The sequence below is a fragment of the Brachyistius frenatus genome, unplaced genomic scaffold, assembly GCF_029030835.1.
Source record: "Brachyistius frenatus isolate BFR_SWC_R1_liver_20210118 unplaced genomic scaffold, ASM2903083v1 Contig_94, whole genome shotgun sequence".
Classification (NCBI taxonomy): Eukaryota; Metazoa; Chordata; class Actinopteri; family Embiotocidae; genus Brachyistius; species Brachyistius frenatus.
Window position 1 is genome coordinate 1,350,089 of NW_027210693.1, and position 26,923 is coordinate 1,377,011.

The 26,923-nt window shown below is 40.3% G+C and overlaps 1 protein-coding gene across 4 annotated transcripts; it reads left to right on the forward strand.

Moving 5' to 3' along the window:
• Positions 1 to 4,077: 4,077 nt before the first annotated feature.
• On the forward strand, positions 4,078 to 26,260 carry gpsm1b (G protein signaling modulator 1b). Of its 4 annotated transcripts, none has more exons than XM_069710765.1 (14): positions 4,078 to 4,367; positions 11,749 to 11,970; positions 12,967 to 13,102; positions 13,197 to 13,339; positions 14,277 to 14,400; positions 15,711 to 15,826; positions 16,062 to 16,217; positions 16,296 to 16,404; positions 16,496 to 16,610; positions 18,287 to 18,357; positions 18,484 to 18,654; positions 23,610 to 23,769; positions 23,866 to 24,071; positions 24,234 to 26,260. In XM_069710765.1, exons 1-14 carry the CDS (start codon positions 4,306 to 4,308, stop codon positions 24,432 to 24,434), a joined length of 1,992 nt encoding a protein of 663 aa, XP_069566866.1. In that variant the 5' UTR covers positions 4,078 to 4,305; the 3' UTR covers positions 24,435 to 26,260. The 4 variants fall into 4 exon arrangements, with proteins under 4 accessions (XP_069566866.1, XP_069566865.1, XP_069566868.1 ...); XM_069710764.1 differs by having other exon boundaries at positions 4,079 to 4,367; positions 23,607 to 23,769; XM_069710767.1 differs by lacking the exon at positions 4,078 to 4,367 and adding an exon at positions 5,101 to 5,149 and having other exon boundaries at positions 23,607 to 23,769.
• The last annotated feature ends 663 nt before the right edge of the window (positions 26,261 to 26,923 follow it).

The following is a 26,923-nucleotide window of genomic DNA, read 5'->3' on the forward strand; positions in this document are numbered from 1 at the left end:
CCAAACTAAAGCAAAAAAAAACAACAAGTAATTATATAATCAGCCATAATCTGATCTGAACTTTATGCAGTTCATGCACACAGGATCTTTAGACTTTATTGTAAAGACACAATTGATGGTGAGATGATTTTCTCCCTCCCTCCCTCCCTCCCTTCCTCTCTTCATCTTCCCTCCAAGCTCCACAGCCGATTTCTAGAGAAGATTAGGTCTGATTTTTTCCATTATGCAAATTGTTTTCTCCTTCCCACCCCTCGGCCATCACTTAGTTTTGTTGAGAGATTGCTTTATCATTAGTACCAAACTTCACAGAAAATAGGCAGGTTTAGATTTCGTGTATTACAACTGCAGACACAGGCCTGTTGTCCTGCTGTAAGAGGCCAGAGGTTTGATAAGTAATTGTACTTCCAAGAGAAACAGTGCTGCAAAAGAGAATAACACTCTGGTTATGGAGTCTTCAGATGTTCACCATGTTGAACCGAAGGTTCATGAATATCTGTTGTATGTGTTTGGACCACAAAGTGATATCATTGATGTTATTGGTTGGTGTTTTGACATGACATAGTACATTACATTAATAAAGAACACTCTTAAGTACTAAAGCTTTTCTAGAGGGGGGAAATTACTCTTTTAATTACATATTTGAATAAAAAACATATTTTACTTTTTATTTTTGACAATCCCTGTCCAGTTGGGTCAATACTCTGATAAATGTCAAAGTTAGTATAATGATAATCTTCAAATAAACTGTAACCTCCAAACTCATTACATTTACAGTAATGAAGTTACTAGTATATTTATTTCATGGGGGAATGGTTTTGATTGAATGCAAAAAAATAAGAAGACAATATCTGGAAATCATTATCAAGTTAACAAATTTATATGAATATCTTCAGAAGACTTTAAATCACACTGATTAAAATCAACAAGGGCACAGATTGAAGGTAATCTTCAGGCTGCCTCACAAGAGAGGTCAAGTGTTTTTTAATAGGCTTAGTGGATGTATATATCCTATATGATAAGCTCAAGCTTTACATATTTAGCAAGCTGTACATTCTGAATGGCCCATTTGAACCCTAATGTAAATAAAGTACAGTTTCTTATTTTCTGTCATAGTGTACCTTTCAAATAAGCAATATTTTGCTTTTGTTTGTAGGAGTACATTCAACACACACACACACATAAAAAAGTAAAAGTTCTCTTGTCGCATAGAAAACATAAGCTGGAACCCGCAACAGCTTTTTTTTTTTTAAACGAACTAATCCCCAGATGCTGATACATTAACAGGGAAGACCATCAAAAGTCATATAAATATCTGTCCGTTCAGAAATTATTTCTGTCCATCTGTGTGGCTGTAGTTTTTCAGGCGGCCAATTAAAAATGAGTAAAACCTTTGTTTGAAACATTTCAGAATCATATGAACATTATGAGTCATTATCAATGATGAAATTAAACCCTCATATTTTGCTTTCATGATCAATCACGAAACAGAACAAATGTGTTTTATACTTTTTTCCCCACTGGAAAGCAGTACTGTACAGATGGAGAGAGGAAAATGCATGTCCCTTTGGTACATATGCACAAACTGATCCCAAACCCTGTAAAACAACAATACAGAAATGTAAAGATCACCTCGTAGATACAGGCAGATGGTTTTGTTTTTGTCAAATTTGAGTTGCTCAGTTTAAATCTGAAATCAGCTTACCTCAATCTCATTTAGCTTTTGTTGCTCCTTGCTGTCTGTAATGAGCAGTTGCTCATGCAGCCTATGCACAAGATCCAACTGAGGATTAACGCAAAAACACACAACATGATGTGACACAAGTGAGAACAGAAGAAAACATGTTTTTTGAGGGGTGAGAAAAAAATGAATTTAAACTAGCTGCCTCGAGGAGCTTATTATTCTGAATGTACAAATGGAAATTCATTAAAATAAGTGGTTTCCACTGCCATCAATATCAGACACAAACAAAGCATAAACATACTCTGAATATTAGTGGCTGCTCTTTTATCCTCTCTGAACATTTTTTATTATTATTATCTTTAGTTTGTCAAACAAAGAGTTCACAATTTTAAATACAAAATAATAGTGTAAATAGTACAGTGATTTTCTCATTGAATCATGAAAATAGTTTATGTAACTGAAATAATGCATATGGATAAAATAGAAAGTAGGCTAATTTAATTTTCACATGCATAATATAGAATCCACAGAGGACCCTTAAATTATTTAAGCTTATCATATATAAATAGTACTTGTTCTGTCATATAATCTGTTTACACTTGATTTCCTGTTGTGGTGGATGAATGAGGCTGAATATGCATTGATGTGTGACTGTTGTACATTAATATCATTTTCACATACAGTATATGAATCTCGTTATAAATTGTAATGTGGCTGTTACAATATTGATATGATAGAAGAGGCGTATTAAGAAGTGCTAAAAAGGTCTGCAGCCAAAACAACATGACTGTCAACATCACAACACAACAGCTGTAGGGAGATGTGTGTGCTGTATTTCAGTGTGACAGAAAATAAGCAGTCTAACTGAAGAGTGAGATATAATCTTACATAATTTGTATTTTTTTCAATACAATCATGTTCACATGCATCAAACTTAATAATAGGCAAATGTTTTTAAAAATTTTTTTTTTAATAAAAAGCATAATATGACTTACTTATCTATTTTTTTTATTTATATGAGGCAGAATAGTCTTTTATTTCAAACAGATTCAGTGACAGGTCAATGATGTAGTTCAGTAAATAGATAAACAATAAGGAAATATGACCAATCACAAGATTAGTTCATGTTCTTGTGTCCACGCTCTGTGCTTACTGTAATGTATTTCTGTGTCTCAGAGATGCTCCAGGATTAGGAAACAAATCTTGCTTCCCTGTCATTCACTAGTACAATGCTGCCCTCCTATGGTAAACCTGCAGTACTGCAGAGAGACGCCCCCCACCCCCCACCCCCCGTAACAAGTGGATCAAATTCAATGGAAAAGCAGAGTGATGTGAAATTGGTTAAACATATTTAGACAAAACAAAAAAACAACTTTGCTCATCTCTTTTTAGGAAGACCTCAGTCAGAAAACAGCCACAGCAAAAGCATATATTGGTCTGAACAGTGTATCAACAAAGAGCTAACTAAATATATTAACACGGTCAGTAATGTTATATATTCACTTCATAAGCTGTAGCTGAGAGTTTGCAACTCTTTACTTGTCAAATAATAATTATTTAAAGAGCGATACCACCAGGGACTGGCTGCAATACACTCACATGCAACTTCTCATGAAATACAACTTTTTTTTTCCACCAGTAATTGTAGTGTAATTTGTTAAATTCACTCCGTCTGCTCAGTGTTCTGGTGGTCCTTCTGAATATAATTCCATAAATGATTAGACATTAAATCTGAAAGAGAGGCAGGTTTTTAGGCCGGCCCGGTCTCATCGACATCCATCAGGTTTCCTGTATAGATGGGTGGAGGTGTCCTCAGATTCTCGCTTTCCATCCACCCCTCGTTCATCCCCAGCTCGTCCAAAAATGGTCAGGTCTGGCTTCAAAACATCAAAATGACAGAAGTCAAAATGGCAGATTTGAGGTTTCAAAACAGCAGTTCACATCGCATGTTGACTATAAGGGCAGCCTGGATGCTCCAGTGGCTCCCTGGAGGGGGGGGGGTATCATGAGACATGACCTGCTCTAGCTAGCTGGTTACAATTCTAATTTTAGTTTTTTTTTTTAACATTACATCAAAACTGCTATTTCCTCATATTGTGAAGATAATTTTTTTAAAATTGATTTTTTATATATATTTTAAACCAAATATCTTGCATAGTGCACCTTTAAACCCAAGAAGATGAAACACTTAATTTTCACTAGTTACTCATAGTAAGTTACTCTCAAGATAAAACGAGAAACATGATCTGAGCCTGTTTATGGATGAAATATGTTTCCAAACGTGAATCACACACTTGGCCTCTTGCTCACCAGCTCACAGCACGAGCAGGAACCCGGCTCGTGACGTCGTGTCGGGGGCGGGCCTGTGTTTTCATGGTTTGTTTGCACAATACCTCACTTCCTCAGCAGCTGCCATTACTGTGGTGCATGAGGAAAAAGAGACAGGGACCGGAGACAAGAACGAGAGAGAGGGAGGGGGGGGACAGAGAAGCGGAACGGCTCAAGGAAGAAGGAAAAGGGGGTCGTTGCCTCCGGAGGAAATCATTGTGAAGTCGCCTCGTAGCGTGAGGAAGCGAGCTCAGAGGGGGGCGGGTGGGGGGGCAGGCAGAACCAGCAGCGGCTCCATGGCTCAGTCGGCTGCTAACGGTGTGGACCAGGATCTGGCCAGCAAGAGGCTGCACTCAAGGTAGGAACCCCGGGGCGCACACGAACAGGGAGGGAGGGGTCCTCAAACGGAGACAAGGGGGGGAAGAGAGAGACAGCTGGGAGCGGCTGAAGGGACAGAAAGGAGGGAGAATAATAGAGGCTTCCAGCTCAGGGCTTTGCTTACTAAGGAGGAGCTAGACACATGGCCAGCTTTCACTGACTCAAAGCTCTGGACGCAGCCACAGCTGCAGCCGAAGCCCGGTTCCAAGCCTCATTCCTGGCTCGGGTCGTGGAGCTGCTGCGGCTGCGGGTGTACAGACTGAGAGGAGCCTCGTACCGCGGGCGGAACGCAGCGAGGAGAGTCCGTCTGCAGGTTCCGACACGCTGACAGCACACATGGCTTTGGTTTAAACGCGCCGTGATGTGGGTGCACAATCCCACCACATGTGCAGAGGAGTGATGACTTGTGTTTGGATCACATGAATGACAGATCAACACCAATGCACATCACGTTGTGATTGTTAACCCCATATTTACATACTTTGGTGTCATGACCATATTCCCTATCATTTGCAAATTTCATGTCTTCTCTTGCCTCACTACTATCTGTATTATATCACTATTTACATATAAAACCACTTTAACTAGCTTAACAAATCCTTTATTATTCAATATCTCACACTGTTGAAAAACTATATTTTTTTATACCATGCATTACAAGGGTTGCCAACTATTATTATAGTTTTTTTATTAACCATGTTTTCTCATTTATTCAGTTGTTTGCCTGTGATAAAATACGATGTCTGCTTTACGTCTAATCAAGTGAGTGACTAATTGTTTTATCTCTCTTTATCACTGTTGTTTTGACAGTTTGGCTGCATGAGACAGTTTGTCAAGTCGCATATCAAAGGGCACTGATAAGGATTTCAGAACACTTGTGAAAATGACGTGTCTCTGGCTTGCATTTGGACATTTAGACATCGGGCCCTCCGCACTTCATAATCGGTCGAGAAGAATAAATTAGATATATCAGTCATGGATGATGCAATAAATTATATAAATGGTGTATTTAATGAGTATATTGTTACACCTTTTAAAGGAATGGTGTGAGTTGATCAGTACAAGTTAAATCAAGCTGACTTGCAAGTTCATAACTTGTTTCTCTGTTTTTTTTTGGGGGGGGGGTAGGAAGTTATAATAGTGTAATATACTTTTCATTTACGTTTCTGAAAGTGTATCAATTGTTAAACTAACATATAACAAAAACAGACTTTCACACTATGTCCTTGTGTGAAACCAAAACCACACTGTGACATCCCCCACCCTCCCCCGTCACCCCCCACCCCCTCTCTCCCACTGTCTGTGACACACAGGGGGCTGCTGGGAATGTTAATAACTGTTGAGCTGAGAGATGACATTCATAAAGCCTGCAAGGTTGTTATGCATTTCTGTCAACACACACACACACACACACACACACACACACACACACACACACACACACACACACACACACACACACACACACACACACAAAACACACAGACAAAGCTAAATACATGAGAGGAGTTGTAGTCATGATGCAATGGCTTTTCTTCTATTTTACAAACAGATGAAGTCAATACATGACCTTTCCACAATGAGGGTTGTGACGGTGTTTTGTGTATTATGTGTATCCAAAAAAAGGGATATTATCTGTGGGGTTTTTGTCAACAGATAATTCCTGTAAAATCCTTTTGTTTTGTTGCCAAAACAAAAACAGATTCAGGCTGCAGAGAGAAACAACTCTGGAAGAAGCATTTCAAAGCTTACTACTTACATTACGTTATACAACTGCCTTTGTTAAATTAGATGGTGATCACCAGGCTGAAACCTTCGTTTTTAGTGGTTCTATCCTCTCATCTTTGTGCTTACTGAAAAAAGCAAAGCATGTTTATCTTTTTTTTTTTTTTTTTTTACACATTAAGCTTTATTCTGTTTTTATTTAGATAGAGAGTTGGATACATAATATGATCAATCAAAAGGAGAGTGTCCTTGAAAGTCACCCCGCTGTGAAAGGACAAATGCCAACACTGGAAATTTCCTTAAATCCATGTGAGGTTCTTCAGAAAGATTATATCACAAATCTGAGAAATTAATCATTATATGTAAAAACATCTGAATCGTTGCATTTTAAACCAAATGCTTCAACAAACCCATTTTGGAAATCGCAAAACTCTCTTAATAATTTTTTTTTTTTTAACTTTATGCCATATTATTTCTCTCGATGTATTTCGGGTCGTATTGTGTGACACCGAAACATGGTTATGAGAACAGAATCGTGGAGCATAAAACAAGCATTTTACAGGAGAAGTAGACAAAAGAAGAAAGGAGACAGCGCCGCTCTAACTGAAGGAGACATGCACTGCAAGAGGAAAAACATTCCTAGAGAGTTTCACTTTGGTTACTGTGACAACGGGCTACAGCACTCTGTAATTATGGCTGGATCACCACTCAGAGCACAGGGTTTCTTAGCTATAAGCCAAGAATCATTCGAACAGTAGTGTAGATGCATGTATCTGAAATAAGGATCCATCAATTCAAAGGAAATGCCCCAAGAAAACAACATAAAAGCAAAATGTTACGCAATGTAACGATGAAATAAAATCCAAATGAATGAAAACAAAGATAGCATCAGAGCATCTCCATCTCTTGTATGCAGATCAGAGATGCAAAGTTTATTGTTGAATTAAAACTGGACCAGGAACACGTTCATTATAACTGTCGACCCAATTGCTATTTTAAGACCTTTTCACAGTCATGTTAAGATAATGTACCATTCCAGTAATTTAGCAATTTATGTCACAGGGTTTCAAATACTTGTGGATTATTAGTGTAGCTCTTAAATAGTAGGCGTGGCCAATCCTGACTTGGATTTTTATTCATATAAAATACACTGGAAGAGAGGGAGTACAGTATTGAGGCTCTAGATTGTGGCATTTTGTACAGTTAGACCTGGTTTTGATGTAAAAGAAGCATCATATGAAACGGGTTGCAGAGAGTCTGCTTTATTTATTAGGGGCACTCCACTGACTCGTCCGAGCTGTTTGTTACGAGCTCATAAAACACGAGTTAATATGTCTGTGCCGCTACACTATCCCCTAAACTTACTTCCCAAACTTTCAGATGCCCAATGAAGGAACGAGCACATTGTGATTCACTATTCGTTATAGGTTCGCTGTTCACGTGATTGTTTTCCATTGACAGGACAGAGCTTAGACATGACATACTTCCGCTTAAAACTCAAACCTCACTTCTACCTCCTGAACTTACTCCCTGAAATGCGTCCAGTGTGCTACATCTTACTCCGTGCTGCCATCGCAACAGTACTGGGAGACTTTCTCTGTTCGACCACAGCCTGGCTATTATGGGATGAGTGTCTCCCAAACAGACCGATTAGAGGGGTAATCAGAGGCGAGAATGGCAGACTGTGCTGCTGCACAAATCCGTTTTCTACTCTGACCACAAAGATGACAAGAATGAAGGTCACTTTGTAAAAATCATGTCATGGAGACTAAACTGCTTTTGTCTTTGTTTTAGTGTGTATTTGCTATGACATCTTTTTTACATAAATGTCTTTTGGGCTCTTTTTCATTCTTCTTTCTGTCTGGCAGCTCTCAACCCCCCCCCCCCTCTCCTACTTATGAAGTACTTTTAGTCTGAGTGAGAATATTTTGTCCTCTATCTTTACAGCTGCACAGCATAGTTCTGTTTTTTTTTAACCGTGTTGCCAGGGATTCTTTAGGCGACACCCTTTTCCACAGCCTGTTTTACAATTCAGGGTTTTATTGTTCAGTAGTGGTTTAGAGAGGCCCCATCACCATCTGTGACTAGACTCACGATCCCCGTGTCTTCCTCTTCATCTTCTGGCTTTTCTCTTTGACAACACCTCTGTACTTGCATGCCATAACTCGTATTCTTATCACTGTCTCGCTCCCACGAAGACACTGCGCTCATGTCTTGTAAAGCTTTAGCCTTCAACTTTCATTGGGTTGATTCATTTCTTCCTCCACTTTTTATTGTGTACTGCCTCCATCCTGTATTGCTTACATATATATTCTGTATTCCATGAAACAGTCCTTACTGAATAATTCTCGTCTTTGCCATTTGTTTGTATCCTCTTGCTTTTGTCAGATTTGATTGTATGACTCTGGTAGTAAGTGCGACCTCTCCTTTGTCTTTATAGTTCATCTTGCTTTCTGAGGATATGCTGAAACCTTTGTGTGTGGCATCAGAGAGACTTGCACCATGTCCTAAGATGAAGAAAACAGTGGAGAGTCCTACATGGAGATGATTGCTCAATTTTCAATTTATTCCCTCTAATCTTTAGGAACTACTCTGGCCTCGTACCCTTCATCCCTAAAGCTATTAGTGCCTGCTCCACTTTCCTGCATCTTTAGGGTGAATTGTTCAGATCTGCCTGCTGGAATTATCCTTTCACAGCTGGAGAGTTTCCAGTAAAGAATTACAGAGGTGGAGAGTTTCCTCCACTGCTGCAGAAATAGCGGTTGCTATTTTAAGTTTACCAAGAAATGACCTTGCACATTTTCATGGACTGTTATCTACAGTGGTAACCAATTCCATGCACATTCCAGAGTCAGGAGTTCTGGTTGTTATTGCCAGCCCGTCTAATAGATGTGTTGAGCGCTTTTGCCCGAGGGCTGAAAAGGACTGGCTACCATTCAAAATGTTTGATACGGGTGCCAATAACTTGACCAGTATTGGTTCCTGAACTATAAACTGAAACTAACAATGCGATCAATGCCATAAAAGTATTGAAATTCGGTATCCAGCTTTAGGGCTGGATCTTTTGCTCTTAAAACATAGAAAGTCAGTTTGCTATAGAGAGTTGCGGACTCTGAATGGCTTTCTCTCCCTAAAAAACTCCCACTTCTTAGAGTTCAGTTACTGACATTTTGTGTCCAATGACACAAAAGTTGAATTTCAACATGTGACCCTGAGACTCATACAGACATTTATTTCTATCTAGTGAAAGTAATCAAACATATATTAACTTACTAGGTCCCGTACCTCCTCCATACTGAGTCTTATCTGTCTTGTCTGGTGACCTAATAATGTTTCTGCCATTGTCAGCAGATAGCAGGATTAGTCTGGGCCAGTCACCGCGCTGCATGGTCTCTACCGAGGAGGTGCAGGTTCTGGGATTAGCAATTCTCTGTCTCCCTCGTCCTTTCTCTCCGTCTCTCATTGGGGCAATGGTCAAGCTTAGAAGTATTACACTCGCTTTGACATCAGCGACTGTACCCCTGCTCTCGCCCAGAACGTTCCCTTCGTCACGCCACCCTCCTCTTTTAAAACGTTGTTTTGCGAGGTAGAACAATGGACCTCGCTGTCGCAGCTGAGGACAGGTTGAAGAGGATCAAGAGAGACGACACAATTCTGTTGAGGATAGGAATTACTGAATGACATGACGGCAAAGGACATCCCGACTTCTTAAAGACATTCAGTTGGATTAGTGGCCCCAAAAAAACCAAAAAACGGCCTGTATAGACTTTTAAATCGACATGTTTTTGCAGAGAAATGTTGTCAAAGGAACGTCTCTTTTGTGGAAACTACTACAATTCCCTTTTGACTGTCTCGACTACGGGAGTGGAGGGTTTGCCGGTCAGTTTTTGGGAACGTGCGTGAGGACCTGAAAAGCAGATGTTATTCTTGGCTGCTCTTGGACTTTGGTTCAAACGTGTATTTGGAATGTGTCCAGGTTTGCTTCAACATTGCTGACACATTTTTTTTAAACTGTAAAAATAGGAACTTTATGTGAATGCGTTATATCAGCAGATATCACTAGAAAGCTCAGCGTTGCGTTATCAGAGAAAAATCTGTACTGTTTGAATGAACTGCAAACTTTGAGTGAGAGTTTTTATATATATATATATAGCTAGTCCTGTTAAACATCGCCCTCATGGCGTCTGATCCGTGCCCTCTTACTGGAGCAGAGAGAGCTATGTGTAGACTGGTCCACCATGGAGCCCGACCACAAGCTATGCTAAGGCCTTTACACTTGGAGCTTCAACTGTATGTGGATAAAACACGAACCAAGCAAAAGCACAGGTACTGTTCAAAGACTGAAAAGGAACAATTTCTGTAGTTTTACAAACCAAATGATCTTGGTGAGCACACTGATTCTATATTAGGATAAATTGAGAAAGTATGACCAGAAGATCATGCTGGTAATGTAATTTACTGGTAATTACCACAATTGTGGTCACAATAAATTACAATCAATCCTTTTTCCATTTAAAAACGCTTACCATTGCATTTATAGTCAAGTTTTGGTAAAGCAGAAAGACATGTATTTGCGTACATCTATATTTTCATTGGACTGCAAATGGTCTACACACGAAGCTCTTTCCTATACTTCTTGAATGGAGCCTTTTGTAATATAACAGATTAGATTCAGGGATAATCCTTGCTTAACTCTTCATTCTAGTACCTTATGTGGAATTTAGAGCCTGGTTTTAAACTCATCCTGGATTATACAATGAATCTGGGGGTTCATACTTTCTGGATGCAACTCACTGATGAGGTCTTGTGCCTCTTCTGACTGCCGTGTGTGTTTGAAGAATAGCCTTAAAAGGACCTTAATTGTAGTGTGCATGTCACACATGCACTTTTGGCTGCATGCATCAACACTGGTAGGTACAGGACTATTTATTTTGTCTCAAAAAGAGTCTTTGCCTCCTACGGCACGGCATCATGTGTTCAAATTAATGAACTAAATTCCGTTAAATACCAAATAGAATTTGATTGATAGATGCAGCAGTTGCCATGGTAACCAAGACCTTGTAAATGTTGGGGGAAGACTCCTCTTGATTTAGCGTCTGATAAATGTTTCTGGAATGTGTAGTTTCTGTCACATTTCAGCGTAGCAGCAGCGGTGAGCCGGCTTTGATCGAGTGTTGCCTCAGCAATTTTTGTATTCGATGTTCTCGGACATGTGTCAAATATTGGCCAATTAATTGCTAATATCGAACGTATCATCTCATCGGAAAGCGTTACTGTGCACAAAATGAATTCCATATACTCACAAAGGGTGGAAGGGTGAGCGGCTTCACCAGCTACAGCTAACCAGAGTCTGAAAGTCAAGCAGACGAGCAGTAGAGTGAGAAGTGCAAAACCTTTTCAAGGTGCTCATCTCGGCGCTTAGACTCAGTTGCTAAGGCAACAGTCCGCAGAAATGGTTACAGGCCTTGTTGTCATGGCGATACTGCCAATTTGTTCCTCACCGTGAGATGATGTTGCACAGCCACTGGAATTGTGTCCATATTCATTGTACATGACCTCTGATGGTGCTAATGTCTTGGCGCTGCTCGATGTCTGGTCCTTGCCTGCATGTGTGAACCTGTGTGTGCCCCGTTCAGGATGGAGGCCTCTTGCTTGGAGTTGGCCCTGGAAGGCGAGCGGCTGTGCAAGGCCGGGGACTTTAAAGGGGGGACAGCGTTCTTCGAGGCAGCCGTACAGGTCGGCACAGAAGACCTGAAGACCCTCAGCGCCATCTACAGTCAGCTGGGCAACGCCTACTTCTATCTCAAGGAGTATGGCAAAGCCCTAGAGTACCACAGACATGACCTTACCTTGGCCAGGTGAGCACTGTGCCCTTTAATCGCTGCTGCGTCCTGCATAGTGTCTCTACTTGTTTAAAGCTGCCAAATGGTTTGGGGAACAACGCAATCTATGAACTGCAGAGTACACAACAGTATTCAACTGTGTTTTTGACAAATCTTTGTCAAGGTGACACATTTGGGGGTTGGCGCTAAAATTGAGCACCTGGAATTTAAAAATAGTTGATGTGTTGATAATCCATACACACATACATGATCGTTAAGATGGGAACTTTTCGTCTCTGGTTTTTATCGGGTTCTTAAATGCTGTTTTAATTAAGACAACAGCAATTATTGCAAATTAAACTTTGAACAAATGAAGAAAGAAATCGTGCTGTGAGCTTCTATGAAGCCTGATTGAGAATAGTTCTGCATAATAAAGACCCTTTTAAAGATAATTATTCATATGAATGCAGTCAGATTATTTCTATATTGGGCATTCCCCTCAGGGCTGAGCTGTTTATCAGTATGCAGGGATGATATGCTAATGATTCTACTATTTAATGTACAGACAGTCTCAGAAGAGAAGGACTCATGTTGCCATCTCCCAACAGATTTTGTTTACTGAATTAGATGCATTAGAAAGCATCAGGAATTGTAATTTGTTAACACTGAGTTAGATGCTGAAAAGTCCAAGAAAAAGTGAGGGGACTTCTCTATCGTAACAGTTGGCAACTACCAGCTGGATATTTAGCTTGCATGTAATCTGGTCTCCTGCTGTGAGAGCAGCTGGTACTTCAGCAGGGAAGTGATTAAAGACCCCAGGGAGACGTACCTTGTTACATTACAGTCTCACCAGGGCCCCTGGGACCCGGGTCGTAGGAAGGAAGCAACTGAAAATGCACTTAACATCATCCCCCAATTAAATCTTGATGCAGTGCTTTAATGGTTATGGTTTAACTAAACAATTTACACAGAAAAAGTGTGGTCTTTGCCTCTGCCATGAAACGGCAAACATATGTATACTTGCTTTCTCAGAACAATAGGAGATAGAATCGGCGAAGGAAAAGCCAGCGGTAACCTTGGTAACACATTAAAAGTGTTGGGGCGCTTCGACGAGGCAGTCGTCTGCTGCCAAAGACATCTGGATATTTCTCAAGAGCAGGGCGACAAGGTAACGTGCTGCGTCTGCGGTTTGTAACGTGCTTTACAGAAATTTGGAAGTGTCCAAACAAACAGACATCTGAATTTTTCCTGTCATGTTGCAGGTTGGGGAGGCCAGAGCACTCTATAACATCGGGAACGTGTTTCATGCAAAGGGAAAACAGCAGTTATGGGGCTGCACCCAGGAACCAGGAGACCTGCCTCCTGATGTCAGAGACACTCTGCAAAGGGCTACTGGATTCTATGAGTATGTATTATTAACGGTGCACTGACGTACACAGCACAACATCAGAACCACAGTGGGAACTTTGACAGGTGGATCTAGCTCCATTTTGCAGCATCAGAATGGATTTAATGCAGGAAACTCTCTTTCCAACATTATTAGTATATTTTGCTTTTCCTAAAATTACATACAGAAATCTCATTTTCTCATTGGTAGGTTATTTTTTTCTTGCAGGCTTAATTAATGTGGAAAGATAACATGTTTGAAAAAAAAAAGGGCTAATTTAAAGTTGCTTCACAGTTTTTTTTTTTACCAATTTTTTTTGGCTGGTGTGTTTAACTGGCTTCGTCTAAGGTTTTATACAGAATATATCTTTTGTAAAGATGGTGTTCTCTCCTAACACAGGAAGTATTATACAAATAGCACGTGTCCACAACGTTATTTCATTTCCTCTCTAAACGTTGGACTGAATCGATTATGGGTAGACTCTAAATGACATTTAAAGGAAACTAAATGCCGATTGCCTCCGCAAAGAAAGAAAATCGCTCGGAGTCGTAAGATGTCAGGAAATATGAGCAACAACAATGTTACACTAGAAAAAGGCCACCTACAGTTGGAAATGTGTGTAATTTGAAGCAAGATAGAACAGGCATGTTAGTTGTTGCCAGGATAAATACAAGATAATTACCGATAACAACGGCTCATCTCCAGTGAAACTTTTAAAAGCAACAATATCAAAGGTGATGCAGTGGATATATAAGCCTACATCAACATTTACACTTATATGTGGAAAATGTAGTGAGCTTTCTGATTCTTTCCTCATCTATATGTACAGTGCTTCACCCCAATATTTAGGAAAAAAAAGTTCTGGACTTGTATTTCTGGATGGACAAATGAAATTATTAAAATAGTTTGAGTTTCAACAATCTTTTTCTAAACTACTGTGTGCTCACCTCTGTAGGATGAACCTGTGTTTGGTCAAAGAGCTCGGTGACCGAGCTGCTCAGGGGAGGGCCTACGGGAACTTGGGCAACACCCACTACCTGCTGGGTAACTTTGTCGAAGCTATCAAGTTCCACCGTCAGGTGAGAAAACCTGAATGTTTGCCAGCATCATGTTCACACTACTGTCGTGCATAGATACGAGTTCTCAGCCTCATTGTTGAGCCAGGAGAGTGACCTTACATCAGCAGAGTAGCAGCCTGGCTTTGCTTGTGACACAAGGTAATTCACTTTGTGGCTGTTCAGTCACATTGAGGTCTGCCCAGGCTTTAGGTATTAACTGCATCAGGCTCTGCACAGAATGTCTTTGAATCTGAATGGGTTTGCATATCAATTAAACTAAAAAAAAAAAAATGCATAAAGAGAATTTAAAATGCAGTACATATTCATACACATCACCACATTCTGTTTGCATTGGCCAAATGACAAGTACACAAATTAAACTTGTGTGTGTGCTTCTATTAAAATGCAGCCCAGAAGCAAACAAGTGCTCAAAATATGCTTCACTGTTGAGTTGTGATCAAACAAGTTTGAATGACTTGAGCATTTAGCTTTTAGTGCAACCAGACCAGACTGTAATTCATTTGCTGTAATTTAATTCAGTGTTGCAGCAACCAGTGTGCACGTACTCGTTGCTCAGAGAAGATCTTGCCTAGTTTGCCTACAGATGTCAGGCCGGCTCAAATATAACATGCAAAGCAACTAGACTCGCCAGTGCCCAGTCAGTTCGAGATGGAAGGAGGAGTAATGTCTCATTTCAATAGTTTTTGCTTCTGTTATTTTACTATGTGTGCTTTTGTTTAATAGAGTCTGATTTAAAACAAACAGCAGCATAGAAAAGATGGTGCAGGTGGTGGTGACAGGAAGGACTGTGATAGAGGGTAAAGACAATAGTGTGAAATAACAAATAGCTTGTCGTGCTAGGCCGAGATGGATGACTCCTCGCAGAGAAAAAGGAGGAAATTAGTTTCTTGGCGAATCACGGGAAGGTATAAGCTTCAGGCTCTCCCGCTCCATGTTTCCCGTCACACTTCATTGTTACCTCAAGTTGTCTCCTCATGTGAGAAACCGGCCTCTCGCTTTTTATTCCACCCCCCCATTACAAATCTATCAGTGAGCCACAGCGGGGAGCACACTGCCTATGAGAGGAATCAGAGGAGCTGATTTGATGCACCAGCGCTGCAGCAGCGCCTCTGGCCATGAAATAATCTGCCCGATAGAGGGTGCAACCTCAACTTGTTTAACTGCCTCCGGTCGTCCACGCAGTAAAAAAAAAAGGCTCCCAAATAAAGCAGCAGGACGTGAGGATTTAACTTGTTATCGTTAAAAACTTTAACTAATAGAATTAATACGCAAAATTATGAACTTTGTCGTGCTTTTTTTTTCTTTCACAGCGGTTATCTATTGCCAAAGAATTTGGGGACAAGGCGGCTGAACGGCGAGCCTACAGTAACCTCGGGAATGCTCTGATATTCCTGGGACAGTTCAACACAGCCACCGAGTACTACAGGTGAGGGAAGAGTGAAGTCTGACATCTAGTGGAGGGAAGGTGAAGTGAACTGTTTTTGGCCATGTAGAAAATGGGATTGAAGTGTAAATTGCATCTGATGAGTGTCATGAACTCTTAAAACACAACTACTTTAAGAATAGTATTCACATCTATTTCACTTTTTTTCACTGTGTCTCTTAAATTTTCATTTTTACTTTGACTCTCCATATTTATAACCTTGTTTTTCTTCCTCTAGGAAAACTCTACAGCTGTCCAGGCAGCTGAGAGACCAGGTGATGGAGGCTCAGGCCTGCTACAGCCTGGGAAACACCTACACTCTTCTGCAGCAGTATGAGAGGGCCATAGACTACCACCTGAAACACCTGTACATCGCCCAGGAGCTCACTGACAGGTAGAGGGAGGCAGAAACAAGAATAAAATCCATCAACAGCACTTTTCATCATTTACGTGCGTGTTCATTTCTCAAAAGGGTCGGTGAGGGTCGTGCCTGCTGGAGTCTAGGAAATGCCTATGTGTCTTTAGGGAACCACAAACAAGCTCTCCATTATGCCCGAAAGCACCTGGACATCTCTAAAGAAGTGAGACACTTTTACAAACACAGTAACGGTAAACTCTTCCAGGTCTCTTTGATCTGATTTATTTGTGTCCGCCTCTTAATTTCATCCTCAGATCGGAGACAGAAACGGAGAGCTGACAGCCAGAATGAACGTGGAGCAGCTGATGGAGGCTCTGGGCGTCGACGAGAGCGACCTTTCACCCTCCAGTTCAGAGTTTGAGATGCAAGGTAGCACCAAATGTTTTTTTCTACCGTCTTAGATGATATTTACCGTGATGATGAGTGAGTTTTAAAGATGCTGGCGCTCACAATTAACTCATTTGACTTTTGTGGTTAAAAGTCACTTTGACCTCAAAACATATTTGTGGCCATAACTCCAGAGTTCATACACTAATTATGACAACATTTCACACAGGTGTAATAGTATACAACAGTGAAGTGATTACATCTTATATCTAAAAGGTCAAAAGTCACCTTTACTCATGATGTTCTGCAAAAAACACTTTTCCAGCCGTTATAAACACCATAACTCAGGAATAGAAGGAGGGATTGTGATCATATTTCACATTTGTTCGGGTCCTGAATCAGTGATGTTAATCTGAGGTGTCCGCCTTGACACTGTGGTGATTTGACGGCTCTTTTGTGCTCGAGTACATTGTCCCTGTAAAATGGTCATTTAGTTTGTATAACTATTTAAGCTCAGTGTCAAATGTCTACTGATTATAGGTGATTTCAGTAATTCATCTTTGCATGTTGAAATTCATGGACACAAAAAAGTCAAATTCTGTGACGGAGGAGTGAAATAGTAAAATGCTGAAGTGAAGACTTTCATTCACTTTCTTTCTCCACCACTGTTTTACAGTTTAACTTATTTATTCTGATTTCTTAAAAATTGTGTCAGCAAGTTACTCAATTTCTTTAAGCATGGAATGAGAACGAGTGCAGGAAGCGCAGCTCTGCGTGTTTTTGTGTTTGTGTCCAAATGTGCATCTGAAACAGAGATCTGTCTGTTTGCCGTCTTCAGACTGTGGTTTTGGGGAAACTATCTTGGAGCTGTGTTTGCTTTTCCATCTCATAGAAACTGGAACAAATAAATAGCATCATACAGCTCTATGATATTGCTTCAATCAAGTAGAAACTTTGCTCAGAGGGTTATAGCAAAACAATTTCTAATCTATATTTTTTTCAAATGTTTTTAGATTTTGCTCTTTTAAGTTTTGTGATTAAAAATAGCGGGTGTGGGCTTGAGCAAGCTAACTACAAAATTGTATGTGTACACAAAGTGGCCATATTAAATGAAAAACTAACTTAAGGTGAGACTGTCTGTGTTATGTCTGAACTGAGGCTAAATGTGAGCGAAAGCACACGGTGTGTGTATATTTTTGGGGGCAGGATCAAGATTCTTGTTCCACTCTCGGTCCCAGGAGCTCGTTTTCTTAAGCTCAGTCTGTTTTAAAATAATAGAATTGATTGTTTTTATAGATTCCCCTCAAATGATCCAATCAGACATTTGAGCCTTATATAATGAAGCGTGGAGAAAGTGTAGCATCGGTGAAATCCGCCTGATCTTTGTGTGATGTTTGCTTTCATGAACCCTCCTCCGGGCAGAAACTCACACCCATGTCCTACATTTCCCTCTTCGGAGCAGAGCTGGCAAACAGACTCTTATTCAGGTTGTTTGTCTGGTCGTCTGCCTGAACCTCATATCCACATCGAGCATCATGGGGCCTCTGGTGATATTACAGACCGCTGCAAAAACAAAGAAATAAACAGAGTTTGAATTATCTCAAGAATCAATTTTAGACTGTGAGATTGATTCTAAAGTTTTAAATATTTTACTGTTGTGATGAAATGTTTATTTACTCATCTATTTTTTTTTTTTTTATTTTTTTATTTTTTTGTAGGTGCAAGACCCAAATTCACCAAGAGAAACAGTGTGGACAGCGTAGAGCTGTGGAAGTACTCTTCAGATAAGGTAACTACTCTTATTTCACTAGAGTGAAAGGTTAGATTATTAAAAAATTTAAAATTTAAAAATTTAAAAAAATTGTAGATGTGATCCCCAAACACGTATTTCTAACGACATGCTCATTCACTGCAGAACGGTGAGAATCAAGACTTGGAGAGTATACCTCGGAGATCCAAGAGTCAGCTGTCGCAGCCGGGTAAAAGAAAAGGCTATCCCGACAGCCAGTCATCAGACGAAAGGCAGTGGCTGGACTCGCCCGTAGACACCGATGACATCACTGTGCAAGTTCCACCTCCAGTGCCAGTAAGTAGTTTACGCATGACGGCAAGCGTACGTCCGTTTCCTGTCGTCAGATCGACCATGTCTCATTTTAGGGTGAAAGTAAATGCTGTAAAAAGTGCTGCCACCAAATTGGAAAACTCCTATTGTTACCGTGGCTAAAAGCTGCTGCAACGCGTTTTGCTCATCAAACAATAAAAAAAACCAAAAAAAACAACAACCCTGATTTATGATTATGTCCCCAAAGAGTGAAGGACAGTGAAAGAAGAGATCCTTTTTCCACATTATACTTTTACATGACTGCACACATAACATGGCATACAACGGCATGGAAGTTATTATTGTAGCTTAAGTTGATTAAACCCTAAGTGGGACTTAAACTATATGTAAAATCCTTTCTTTTTTTGTGTTCTTTCCCAGACAATAGAAAAAAAAAATGCTCAAACTCTAAATTAAATTTCATACCTCAGAGTATGAAGCAGCCTATCAGAATGTGTAAAATGTCTAGTTCACACTCACCTTACAGATAGATGTACCAGACCTTTAATTCAATCACTGAAAGCTCATCTGAGAAAAGACGGAGCTCAGATTTCTCATAGGAAGCATCGTGCAGCACGTTTCACTTAACTTCACTGAACTACGTTTTTCAATCTTGTCTGTTCATGCCTGTTCAGCACATCGTCTGGGCTTCTGCTGTATAGAGAAATTCCATTTCCGTTCATTTCCTTCAAAGTATATCGTACAAGATGTAATCTACCGTGTAAAAGAGCTTCATTTGCTGTGAAGCAGATTCCTAATGAATATTTTTTTCCCCAGCTGTTGTGTCCCTTAAAGTTTGTGTCCCCTCAGCACCTAATCACGCCCGGGTTCTGTGACAACGCTAATTGTTGTAATCAGCAAGCTGACATGCCAGAAAAGAGGGAAAATTACTGGGCTGCATGATAATAGTTCATCCGCAGGAAGAAGAAGAAGAAGAAATGGCATCCAGAGGTGGTAAATGTTGGTGATCCCGATGACAGTGAAAAATACCCTTCTTTACATCTGACAGTTCTTAAAGGCCTTTAAGGTTTTGTTTTGGTGAAATTAGAGAACTTCTTTGACCTTGTGTTGTCAGTAGGATGTTTTTTCTTGATGTTGGAAACAGCAGCTGATAAAAACCAAACTCAACCTGACTCAACAACTACTTAGCAGATTGGTTCAAGCTTTCCTTTCTTGCATACATATGCAGCTTGCAGATTTAACACTTGGAATTCATGGTGAGTTTTTAATCAAGTCCTGGAATTGAGACAAACGTGCATTTGGTTGTTGATTTTGTTGCACCAGCTGTGTGATGACGCTAACGTTAGCTTCGTGGCTGACTGTCTCTGTCTGACTTTTTGATGTTTCCAGCTGACTCGTTTTTTTTTTTTTTTTTTTTTTTTTTAAATGAGAACCATGTAAAAGGAGGATATTGTGCTGACTGTGTGTCCCAGGCAAAAGTCAGCTGCCTCATCAAGTGATGATCCATGAAGGAAATAAGAAAATAAAGAAACAGCATTATTGTTGTATTGAAGTCTGTGAAGACTTATAAGAATGATCAGGGGGGAAAAAGACTGAAGAAGGGGGAGTGTGATTGGTCAGTCGTTGGTTGGAGGAGGGGTTTAATTATGAGCTTCATTTTGGCTCTTGGTTTTTCAATCACAATTTTTTTACTGTAACCTCTTTATCTGCTACTAAATGTAAAAGATAAGAGGTCAGAAAACACAATAGTGATATATTTAGGAAGAACTACCTTCATCTCTTATTCTCCTTCATTCACTCTCTCTCTCTCTCTGTTTCACACGCACACAAGCTTCACTTCTCCACCTCTCTCGCCCTCTTTCTCCCTCTTTTCTTTCTCTTTCATCATCATGGTCACGTGTTCCTTTCTCTCTTGTTCTGTCCCTTTGGCCTACTTGATTAATTGGACAACAGAGAGAGGGAAGTGACGAGACCCACACAGGGACCGTGGGGCCGAGGACACGGGACAGAGACTGCTATAAGTCACAGGTGATTTGGTTACAAAGGGCGAGTAAATACTCTCCTCAGTGACTTTTTAAAGTGTAAATATCCTCCACGGAGCCACGAAGAACGAACACTGACGGTCGTCGCCCTCAGAGGGCAGCTGATCTCTGCTTGGCAGCGGGTGATAGCATGCAATTTACTCATAACCGCCCCCCCGCGCCCGTCTTCCTCCCCCCACTACCTCCCCATCTCCCCTCTGTCCACCCCGGCGCCCCCTCCCGACTGATAATGTGACCTTGATCACAGAACCGCTACCCTCCCCACACGGTTAGACCCCCAGCTTCCCATAATGAGTTGTTTTCCCACAGTGGGTGAACAGGACAGAAATGGACTGCTGGAGAGCAGAGAGAGAGAGAGAGAGAGAGAGAGAGAGAGAGGGAGAGAGGGAGAGAGAGGGAGAGAGAGAGAGAGAGAGAGAGAGGAGGCACTGGATGGTAGAGATTAAAAGAAGGCTGGAATAGAAGGATACAAGAGGAGAGGAAATTAGAGGGAGGTGCTCCTGTACAGCAGAGAGGGGGAGAGAGAGGGATGTAAAGTGGTGGGTGAAAGTAGAGGAGGAGGAGGAGGAGGAGGAGGGGGAGGAGGTGTGAGCCAGACGTGGACAGAGAGAGAGAAGGGTAGCTAGAGGACAAAGAAGAAGTGTTGCTGGTAAGATGTTTCACTTATGTTTTACAGGCTGACATTAACAAAGACTAACAGGGTTTTCATACTTTTTCATGCCCGATACGCGTAAGTGTGAATGTTGCTGCGGTTTGTTTGTCTTTCTGCACGTAGAGATATTTTTACTGTTTTTCAGAAGGCAGATTCATTGGAAGTGGAGAACTTTTTAAAAAATTATTTATTTATTTTATTCCAAGTTAAACTTTGTGTTTTGTTCGGTATGATTTTCCAAAACAAATGTTGAAATAGGAAAGAAGAGATTTCTCGTACCGAGTTAACAGAATTCTTCTGACCTACTTCACATCTCGTGAGACTAAATTATTTTAACTCTTATGTTAAAGGTGACTATCTTGTTCTATCACATTGGAATAGTTTGAACAGTAAATACTCAGAGCAGCATTTTGCGTTGGAATAATCAGACAGCTTTTATAAAGTGAGCACGACCAACCTGTTTCGATCTTTGTTGCTCCGTTTGACCTTGTCTTCCATTAACCTGCTCTGGGACCTGTTGTTGATGTTTGGATTTAATTCATAGTTTTTAAAGCGTAGTTGTTGTTGAAGGAGTCCGAATTAATCTTCACTTTAATGAACTCAAGTTCAGCTGAATGGAGTTCAATGTTTAAGAAAACATCGTAGATATTGTGACATATTGTTTTATGTTGAGCGATGTTTTTGGTAATGCTGTCGTATAATCTGAAAATAATTTTGACTTTACAAAAACTAGATTAAAAATAGACTGACGCATATAAGTTTATTTTATTTAGTATATTACATTATCACTAAAGTTATTAATGTTTAAACCATCAGGCTTTTTCTTTCTACTGTATTTCATCATATCTAGTTTAAATTTAACAAGCAAGGAGATTTGAACTCTTTGTTTTGAGATACTTGACATGGTGTTTAAGTTTTACTGCAGATATCTTTGTATTAATACTTTCAGAACAGACAGCAGCAGTACAATTCAACCCATTGCAGTACAGAAATATCATATTTAGTTTAAATATAAAAGTGAAAGCTCATTCTTTATGGTGTTGTTTTGGCTAATGACTAGTTTTATTTGTTTTATGTTCAGCTGTGGGGCGACTGAATCCCAAGTTGCTGATGGCAGGCGAGCAGCTCGTATGGCAGCTCTGTGTGAATGTGTGTGTGAATGTGTGTGTGAATGTGTGTGTGAATGTGTGTGTGAATCGGGGAATAAGATGCAAATCGTAAAGCGCTTTGCCGAACATTTGCAGACCGTTCATTCAGATCTTTTCTGGATCAGGAGCGTCATTTTGACTTGAATCAATCTGTGTTATTGACTCATTTGAGTGGTGCTGTCCAGTACCTGTAGATTAGCTCTCCTTCAGTCTCATATTATTGCAGCCTAAGTGCCAGAATATTTCAGTAGCAATAAATTCCACAACTGCTGTGCTAGCTCAGTGTATTTGTTGCCATAGCATCTTTCATATGTGACTTATCCACTGGACGTATTATGGAGCCTCTGCACCTCTTTGGGTTACCTCAGACTCAACAGTGGAAGGACCAGTGTGAGGGACTGACTAGCAGGGAGGTCAGTGTAACACAGAAAGTGATTGAACCATTGATCTGAAACTCAGGTCATCTGGTGCATGTAGGTTCCTCTAAAGCAGTTTATAGGAGCCACAGCTATATATCTTGATATTTACATCTGATTTAACACTTCACTGCCGTGTGGGCAATTATTACTTACTTTAAATGTTGTTTATTTTATGACATTGTATCACCTTCAGTATCTAGGCCAAGGTAGTCTCACCACGAAGGCCTTCCCTTGAGAGTTAATCAGATTATTCTTCTCCTCTACAAGCTGGCTATCTTTAAAATCCTCATTATGAAACTCATAATGGCATTGAGGTTAATTATTTCACCTGCAGATCATGTTTTTGGATCTCGGAGCAGTTCAACATATTCAGGTAGTTCAGGAAAGTGAACCATATCCGCTCACGTCAACATGAAATACTGAAGTCGTAATGTCGAGAAAAAAAAGGACAGAAAAGTCCAGTGTTGTCGAAGCTTTGCAGAAAGAGCAGCAGCAAAACAAAAAAAAAAGAATCTTCTTAAGAGAAAATTCATTGACGGGTGGAGACAAGTGGAGCAGAGACGAGCTGGGAACAGAACCAGATTGTCTGTATTTTTTGTGGAAAATGTTTTAAAGCAGATTTTGATTCCAGCAACAGAAAAACAAACAAATGACAGGATTTGTAGGGATGAGAGAGGCGGTCTTTTGTTTTAAGGATTTCTTGTGTTTGTTTCAGAAGCTGGGCCGTGATCCCTCCGATGAAGACTGCTTCTTCGACCTCCTTAGCAAGTTCCAGAGCAGCCGCATGGATGACCAGCGCTGCCATCTTGATGAGCCACAGAACGGAGACAATGGAGAAGGTGCTGCAAACTCCATGTCATCCCTGAACGAGATGATAGGTTGGTTGAGAACAGAATATCCGCAGGCATTCACTCTGCCAAACTAAAGACTACAAGATCTTTTGAACTTGCGTTTCTTTCTTCTTCTTCTCTTAGATCCTGCCATCACCACCTCCCCCCAGACCGAGGAGCTGTTTGATTTGATTGCTAGCTCTCAGAGTCGTCGTCTCGACGACCAGCGTGTTAATGTTGGGAACCTTCCAGGCCTTAGGATTACCCATAACAACCTGGGGCACCTGGTGGGCGAGGGAGATAACCAAGAACCCAGCGATGACTTCTTCAACATGCTTATCAAGTGCCAGGTAAGACCACAACTCTAAACTCAGGGGTTTAATCCTCTCACATTGTGTTGGCCGTTTCCTGCAGGAAGCCTGATTCTGTTTTTCTTCACCAAATGTCAAGTCATGTATTCGGCGTTTGTGTTGTCATATTTGCCTTTTCACTCTAAATCTTTGCGATCCCAGTCGTCTAGGATCGACGATCAGCGGTGCTCCCCTCCAGAAGCAGGCCCCCACGCCCCCACAGTGCCCGATGAAGACTTCTTCAGCCTGATCCAGAGGGTGCAGGCCAAGCGCATGGACGAGCAGCGCGTCCAGCTGCCCACAGACGAGCAGGACGACCCTCCCTCCCCCGACCCCGAGCCGCCCGGTGGACTCTCCAGCTAGGACTTGGTGAATAACGCTGCACAACTTCATGTCAAAGAGAGATAAAATTTTTTTTAAAAAGCGGAAGAAACGAGAGGATGAGCCAACATTTAAAGACGGCACTAAAGGGTGAACTAACAAGATTATTAATAACAAGATGTGCAATAGGTGGTGCCCTGTTAAATGTTGCTGGATGTATTATGTTCTAAATGTGTGTAAATATAACGGGGAAAACATGCAGAATTTAAGCTCGGTGGCGCGGAGAAGAAGATAAGTTTGGGACGACATGATAACAACATACGTGAAGACTCAATCTAATGCCTTACTCAGCATTTTTTCAGACTCAAGATTGTATTTCCCTGCTGTCAGATGTGTTTTTTTTTTTTAGAAGCACACGATGGCCCTACATTAAACCGTGCATAGTTCATGTGGAGACCTACAATATGAGTTGTGGAAGTCACAAAGATTTATTTATAGAAACAGTGTTGAGGAAAATATGAGAGAAATGACAGATTTGCACTGAAATCTTAAGCGTTTTTTTTTTGTTTTTTTTAATGACATGAGTTTTAGACAAAATGTATTTAAACTTCGGCAACGCTGCTTTTATCAGAGAATTTTTGTGGTTCCCACCGCTCATAGAAAAGTGGTGTTATTTGTGCAGTAACAGTATTAAGGTTGGCCATCCAGTGTTAAACTAAGTGCTTTGGTCAGTTTAAAATTTTTAATAATTCACACACACACACACACACACACACACACACACACACACACACACACACACACACACACACACACACACACACACACACACACACACACACACACACACACACACACATTTTTGTCAGTTTAGACAAAATAGTACGAGGAGTTGAAATCGAAAGACTGATTTTCCACATAAATGTTATTTATGTGCATTTACGCATTTTTGAAATGCACCTCCTAACACAGTATGCAGTAACCAAGGTTACTGTGCAAATGATATGAAATAGCTGCTTATTTTATAGATTAAAGACTAGAGTGTGTGATAATTTAAGTTCCAGTTGACGTTTCTGCTTGGCTTTTTGAAAGTGACGCTATCTGCTGCCCATAACGTTCTGAACATCTGATAACAGACTACTGCTTAACGCCATTATTATGACTTAACATAGACTTAGGAACAGATGGAGAAGACGGATGTGTCATATCCTGGAGATTCTGGTCTCATGAACAATGTTGAACAGCTAACTCTTGGTTTCTCTTGCTGGTATACTGCCTCTCTGTGGCCAAAACCTTGTATTACCTCTGTGAAATGCAGAGTGCAGTCCGGCGAGGATCATAGGCATTCCTCTTGAGGAGCTGTTGGACGACACTGATGATGACGTTGTTGTTCCACGTGTGACCGTTCCGAGAATCACACAATTAACGAGAGAGGTACAAACTGCAGAAAGTATATTTCGATAGACTTAAGAGCTTGAAAACAATTTGCTGTACGGAGCATCAGTATAATGGTACACAACATATTTGACCTTAGTGGCTTGCCTTTTATTAAAAAGTAGTGCATACCTCATATTTGTACCTCAAAGCTTTTGTGAACCTTCGATATATTGAGTGGTAAACCAGGATGGATCGTAATTAATCTCACTTTGATTAAAAAAAAAAAAAAAAAAAAAACAAACACACATTGGGAGTTAAAGTTAATATTTTTTTCTTTCCTGTTTTTTGTGAATTAACATTTTTAGAAAGTATCTGGTACGCTTCTATTTGTCTTTGCCATAATTTGTACAAATAAATATATTTTGTATTTATGTTCCTTTTGAGGACATGAATATGTCCCTTCATGCTTTTAATAAAATGTTTCAGATGTGTATTTGGGTTTTATCATGTCTCCACAGGCAGTTTTCGGGTTGTTTATTCGTACATTCGACCGTTCAGTTGTTCAATTCTCATAATTGCGATATCTCAGGAAGGCCGTGGGGTCATTTTTTTCTAATTTGGCACAAGCATTCACTTGAAAGATGAACTGATAAGATTTTGGTGGTCAAGGTCACTGTACACAAAAAATGATATTCTGATTTAGAAAAATATTTCACATGACAGTATAAAATGATAAGACATTTTTTAAGCCAATACTCACCATCCATATTTTAGAATTTGTGTCTTCTTCATAGCAACATCCATATTTTTAGCAGTCTGCTGTCATGGCATCAACTGTCTGGACAGACATGGAGGTAAACGGTAACTTGGTTGGTTGGTGGAGGCAGACAAGGAGTGAGTTGGTAATTGTGGTTTAGTTTAGTCTCCAAAATGAATAGAGTAGCTTTTGTCAAATTTGCAGACATCGGTTCATCTTTTTAAACTTCAGAAAATTGCTTAAGTAACATAGATTATTCCTCCATCTACTAAGAAACACACAAACATTTGAATTGGATTTGTCAAGCTGCAATCTTTGGTGAAACAACACACAATGTGACCCAACTTGTTGACGAACTTCCTGTGTGGTTGCGTAACCCAGATTGAGTAGGAATGTA

Bases quoted from the DNA above. Each gene is read 5' to 3' on its own strand.
- gpsm1b (XM_069710764.1), top strand. From the start codon at position 4,306: ATGGCTCAGTCGGCTGCTAACGGTGTGGACCAGGATCTGGCCAGCAAG. The intron at 16,218-16,295 runs GTAGAGGGAGGC...ATTTCTCAAAAG, and splicing joins GCCCAGGAGCTCACTGACAG to GGTCGGTGAGGGTCGTGCCT. The intron at 16,405-16,495 runs GTGAGACACTTT...TTTCATCCTCAG, and splicing joins ACCTGGACATCTCTAAAGAA to ATCGGAGACAGAAACGGAGA.